The sequence below is a fragment of a genome, unplaced genomic scaffold, assembly GCF_019419815.1.
Source record: "Pyrus x bretschneideri cultivar Hongxiangsu unplaced genomic scaffold, Pyrus_bretschneideri_v1 Contig14, whole genome shotgun sequence".
Classification (NCBI taxonomy): Eukaryota; Viridiplantae; Streptophyta; class Magnoliopsida; order Rosales; family Rosaceae; genus Pyrus; species Pyrus x bretschneideri.
Window position 1 is genome coordinate 5,940,621 of NW_025999435.1, and position 5,686 is coordinate 5,946,306.

General features: G+C 38.4%; 1 protein-coding gene across 1 annotated transcript; it reads left to right on the top strand.

Moving 5' to 3' along the window:
* Nucleotides 1-2,087: 2,087 nt before the first annotated feature.
* LOC103937246 (transcription factor MYB3R-3-like) lies at nt 2,088-5,354 on the top strand. The gene is made up of 8 exons (XM_009347176.3): nt 2,088-2,255; nt 2,549-2,709; nt 2,917-2,968; nt 3,117-3,174; nt 3,464-3,558; nt 3,679-3,782; nt 3,944-4,072; nt 4,417-5,354. Exons 2-8 carry the CDS (start codon nt 2,573-2,575, stop codon nt 5,228-5,230), a joined length of 1,389 nt encoding a protein of 462 aa, XP_009345451.3. The 5' UTR covers nt 2,088-2,255; nt 2,549-2,572; the 3' UTR covers nt 5,231-5,354.
* The last annotated feature ends 332 nt before the right edge of the window (nt 5,355-5,686 follow it).

Sequence of the window (5,686 nt, forward strand, 5' to 3'; positions counted from 1 at the left end):
AACTAGCTGCAAAAATCCCCAAATTTCTAGGGTTTCGCCACAGATCGACGAGCTTCAAGTCTTCGAGAACCGGAAAATCAAAGCTTCAAGACAACCACGACCAAGTTGAATCAGCAACAACGACAACAACTATGAGAGAACGGATGAATGAGTAGAAGCAAAGGATCATTAACCGACGGTGTTAACCTTAATCGGCGAGGATACCATATCAACGCAGCTAAGAAATCTTAGAGAGAGAAAGACTACGCAAAAATAGAGAGAGAAAGTAGTAACCGACTTATCAATTTCTTTTTCATTGAATGAATACATGTTTTTCTACAATATAAATACCTCACATTATAACTAACACATGACATCAAGACCTCAATAACCGACACATGGCACTCTTTTACAATTAACACTTGTCACAATCTAATCAACCTTATACTCTAACAATTCATATGTAATTGGCACATTTGCTATCAATGAAATTATCAAATTCTACAATTTCTACAATAAGCTCAGTCAACAAATTTAGAACTTTTGCTCAATCTCTAGATGTGGAAACTTTCTATCTCACTCCACAAACATTACATTTTTTTTAATTATTAAAAGTTGTCTTTGTCAATTTTTTCCTAAAAAAATGGTTTCCTCTATATATAGAAAATAATAAAATACTAAGATTTGTAGAGTTTGCTGGAGTGTAATATTGAAGTAGCAAATTATAGTCTTCAAATTGTCACATAGGTCAAAAAAACTTGTATGTGAAGAGTCGTGTTCATAAAAATCAGTTGCACATGCACCCTTCATGTGAGATATGATGTGGTGCGGTCAAATACGGTTGCGAGAGTCCTCTGCTGTGACTGACTTTCTCTACATTGTGAGATAATCTAGTCGTCATCTGTTTCCGCATGTTATACATGGGCTAGATGATAGACAACAAAGTTTAAGAGGTTTACCCTAAAAAATAGGCTACGTCATCTGCAATGATCTGCTATGGGTTACAAAGGTGCTCTACAATAGTGTAATGTTCCTTTGTTTGTGTGTCTGACCACTTATAAGAGGTACTCGTCCTTCTTATATAGGCTTTTCATGATCCCTAAAAGTCATGTGCTTTCAAGTACTTCGCCACTTAGCATTAAATGAACTAAACGTGTAGACATGACTTACTGGCTACTCCTCCATTATTCAATTAACACCTAAAGATGAAATAACATTCGTTTAGGGCTAATGGCAAGGTTTCCTGGGCCAACACTTACTAAGCACTTCGCTCGACCCTAAATGACCGAGAAAACATTTTCCCAAATGCTAGTTCTAACAAACTTTATGTCATGTCATAGATCCCTTCTCTTTTTTTTTTTTTTATAATCAACACACGGCTTGAAGTTGATGTATGGGTAGGCCTATCTCGGTGGCTTCGTGTCATAAAGTTGTTAGTTTTGCCAACTTGCTTGAGTGGGTCAAAAAGTATGATCTGATTAAGCACTCGTCTTCTTTGTCGATGGTCAATCCAAACCAATAAGTGGTCATTTAGAGCGATCGTCATTCTGATCTTGTGATAGTGTTCAATCGTCTATTTTCATTGTGCTGGCTCATAGGCCTCACCTATAATATTTGAAAGCGTATCAATTTTGTGTTTACAAAATAATATTATCGATACTTTCTAATTGAGATGTACCTCATTATTGTACGTATGACCAACTTCTTTAGAGTATGTGACATCAGTATAGTCCCTGTAGCATAATTTGGATAGTCTTGCATAATTCGAATAATTTGACAAATCATTTCAACATGTCATATCGTGGTCAGATACACGATAATAAACATAACTTTACAACTAAACAAAATTTAACAAGAAAATAGTGATTTCTGCCCACCTTTTTCTTTCTCTGTAAAACCCATATATAGCCCATAACTGTACAACGACCCATATCCAAATCAAGCGCCGAGAGCCCATCTCAAAACTTCCAACGCAATCTAACTTGCTCAAAACGCAACAATTTCAAACACAAAACGCTTACCGCTCGATTGATCCTCTGCTTCTTAAAGCTTCCAACGTAAGCTTCTTCTTCTCCAAAACCGCTCAAATAAATACAAACCAACACACTCACACTGTCTCTGTCACTCAAAATCTCACTTCCCACTTCTTCTCCCACTGAGTGAGAACAACCGACTCCGTTCCACCGACTCACTGAGTCGCTCACTCGGAATCGAAAGCTCTCGGCTTTCCCGCCAAATTCCTGCGCTGCATTCCCACCGACGCTTACTCAGACGAGGTCAGTGATCTTTCTTGTTTCTGTTGTTTTTACAATTCGTGGAATTGAATCGGTGCTCTGTTTGGTTGGTGAGAAAATGCGGGAAAATTACGAGAAATGTTGTAAATTTCATACCCACTGTTAGTACTGAATTTCTGGAAATTGTGAAATCAATTTGGTGCTTTCGATTTTCCTTCAGTTATTTGGTTTTCTCAGGAACCAAACAGAATGTTGAATTGTATCGGATAATCAAAATTCCCACTTTACCTGATTTAGTGCTTGCTTTCTGCTTGCACTATGTTGAGTTTTCTCAGGAAAATTGATTTTTCCGAGAGATTATGACGAAAATCAATAGGGAGCATCCAGAGGATGCCGGTATCGGTTCACACGAGAAAATGGGCTTCCTTTTTCAAGCATTATATGAAGCTGAATACTGTTCAGATTCCCCCTTTCCGAAGCCAAGCTCAATTCACTGGTATATGGTTTCACATTTCATTTCAATCAACGTTTTTATTTGAAGGGGGAATGTGTATGATAGATAGTACATGATTCATCATATTGGAAAATGCGGGAAAATTAGGGTCCATTACTTGGCTACACATTATCGCAATTGAGTTCATTTTTTCTCCGGTACTCAAATTTTTCGGTCTGTGGTTTGACATTGCTCAATTTGTTGTATTAGGAGAACCACTGGTCCAACAAGACGGTCAGCAAAAAGCTGGACAGCGGAAGAGGTCAGTGATAGATATCTTAGTTTGCTAATTGATAGTAATTGTATGGTGGTTTAGTCTCAGTGCAGGTTTTCTTTATGTATCTTCTGCTAGAATTCGCAGCTTCTCAAAAGCTTATCTCTTTATTAATCAGTTGAACTTTGGTTGACAGGATAATCTTCTTGGAGAGTTAGTCACAAAGTTCAACAGGAGCAGTTGGAAGAAAATAGGTGGGCATGCCAATTTCTCCTGTTTGCTTTCGAAAATCAGCTTTTAGTTTCGTGCGAGTTGATAACAAATGTGGTCACTAGTATAACTTTATGTCTGCACATGAATGTTTTGAGAGCTTAGGCATGGGATTCGTACTGATATAGGCTTCGGAGCATTGGTGGTGATGGATTCTAGACTTGTTTTGTGTACCTTGCATTGTTAGAATTTAAACATCACTTTCCATTTGATGGTTAATTATAGAGGCAGGTTCTTCGTTTGTTTATGAAGATTATTTTCTTATTTCTGCAGCTGCATGTCTCCCCGGGCGCACAGATATTCAGTGCCTGCAACGCTGGAAAAAGGTTTTAAATCCAGAAGTCGTCAAGGGAGCCTGGACAAAGGAGGTGCAAAAAGTTATTCTTGCATGTTTTTTTATCAATGCAGAACAATGTTTTACTGCAGGGTAAACTGATATGTGACTGGTCCTTTCCCTTTTCTTATTTTTCTTTTTCTTTGGATTTCAGGAAGATGAATGCATTATCAAGCAAGTCGAAAAGCATGGTGCCAAAAGATGGTCTGTTATAGCTAAGTTCCTACCAGGTCGAATAGGCAAACAATGCCGAGAAAGGTACATGACCATGATTTTTACTCGGTGTGTCAAACTTTTGGCATCAAATGGTTGACATCCTCTGTCTTCTGTAATTGTAAAATAAATAAAAAATTGTACTTTAACCATTCAGCTTTGCACTTACTAGTTTACAGAATAATGAAGATAATAACTATTTTCAGGTGGCACAATCACTTATGCCCGGCAATTAATAGGGATGCATGGACAAAAGACGAGGAGCAGATTATTGCTTACTACCATCAGTTGTACGGTAACAAGTGGGCAGAAATAGCAAGATTTCTACCCGGGAGGTATGCATTTGATAGTTGATAGAATTGAAGTTTTGTTTTGGATTTCTTATATATATTTAGTTAAACAATGGCTGGTTTGGAACATGAATATATCTGTGGTTTTTCGCCTGTCAGTTATGGTGTATGATGTAAATGGGGGAAAGTCTGGATTGCTCATCTTTTTGATAGCGATTATTATACGACAAACTAGATTTGCGTCTTCTACTTCATTAATTGTTCAAATTCAGATTTCTGAAATGCATGTGTACCTTTTTGCTGCTGAAACAAAGCTCGGGAAAATACGCTATACAATGTTTATATGGTTCCTTCTGTTGAATGCATCTCATATCCATTGAAATTGGCAGGACCGACAATGCAATTAAAAATTTCTGGAATTGCACGTTGAAGAGGAAATTCGATTCATACTCACCTAATGGCTGTGAAGTGGATATGCAATCTGATGTCTTAAGTGGTGAGGCAAGAACAGATCGTCTCGAGGTTGAAGAAGATGGACAGATTTCTGACTGTGTGGTCTCACTCAATCAGCTAACGGAAACGGAGATTAGTGACAATGCTTGCTCTACTGAGTTGACTCTTGGATTTTCTCACAGTCATGACATTTGTTCAGAATGGAAATCTGTCAAAGTGCAGAAGCGCAGGTCTACGGAGGGACGAGCAAGCAGTTTAATAAATCCACAAATTGCCACTCCATTTGCTTTCATGGACGCATCCACTTGTACCAAATCGAACTGCATTCCTCCTACTAGGCCACCTTGCTATTCGACTCCCCAAAGCCTTGCGCAGAACACCTCTGTTAGCAGTGGCAGTCCGGGGTCTAGACTGAAGAACTTAGCATTGAGTTTCAAAAACACTCCTTCCATCATAAGAAAGAAAAGCTCCAGAAGGACTGATCCTAGTAACTTCCCTGATGTCAACAGCTCAAAGGCATGCTCCACGTTGAGTAGTACTAGTGGCGGAGAAGGTACCAACAGCAAAGACTTTGCAAACGGGAAGTTTGGTTCATTTTCTTTCCGTCATAGGCCTCAAACTTCAGCGGCTGTTAAATCTCTAGGACGGCGCCTAGAACGCGAATTCGATGCAGAAAAGGATTCGGGTAGTGATCAATGTGGCCATGCACTCTCTGCATATGCGTCTCCAGATGTCGGTTTTGGTGCATAACCTGTTTTTTATTCTACTCGTATGTAAAGGGAATTGGTCAAAGTGTAGTCATTGCAGACCTTTTAACAGGTTATCTGCAATTTCCATTGCCCAAAATGAAGGAATCAAATCCTTTTCTTTCACCTATCTTGGATCTTGATAATTCTCATCACATTGAAGCTGTAGCGTTTTTGCAAATTAATAGGCTCTTGCAAATCTTTTATTAGACCACAAGGTGGAGTCTGGGAGGATTCTCTCTCCTTCAAATTTCATTAGACCATGATTAAACCACACCAAAAATGAAAATTAATGAATCCAACTCACTGTGGTCCTAATAATGAAAAAACTCCGACTTATAACGTTTGAACTGTTGCAGTCCTATTAGATTAGGAAAATGATTGTGTAAATCCTAGTAGATATGGGAATGTATTTTATATTCCTATTAGGAGTAGATTACCTATTAAATGTTGTAATCCT

Bases quoted from the DNA above. Each gene is read 5' to 3' on its own strand.
- LOC103937246 (XM_009347176.3), top strand. From the start codon at position 2,573: ATGACGAAAATCAATAGGGAGCATCCAGAGGATGCCGGTATCGGTTCA. The intron at 2,969-3,116 runs GTCAGTGATAGA...TTTGGTTGACAG, and splicing joins AAAGCTGGACAGCGGAAGAG to GATAATCTTCTTGGAGAGTT. The intron at 3,783-3,943 runs GTACATGACCAT...AACTATTTTCAG, and splicing joins GGCAAACAATGCCGAGAAAG to GTGGCACAATCACTTATGCC.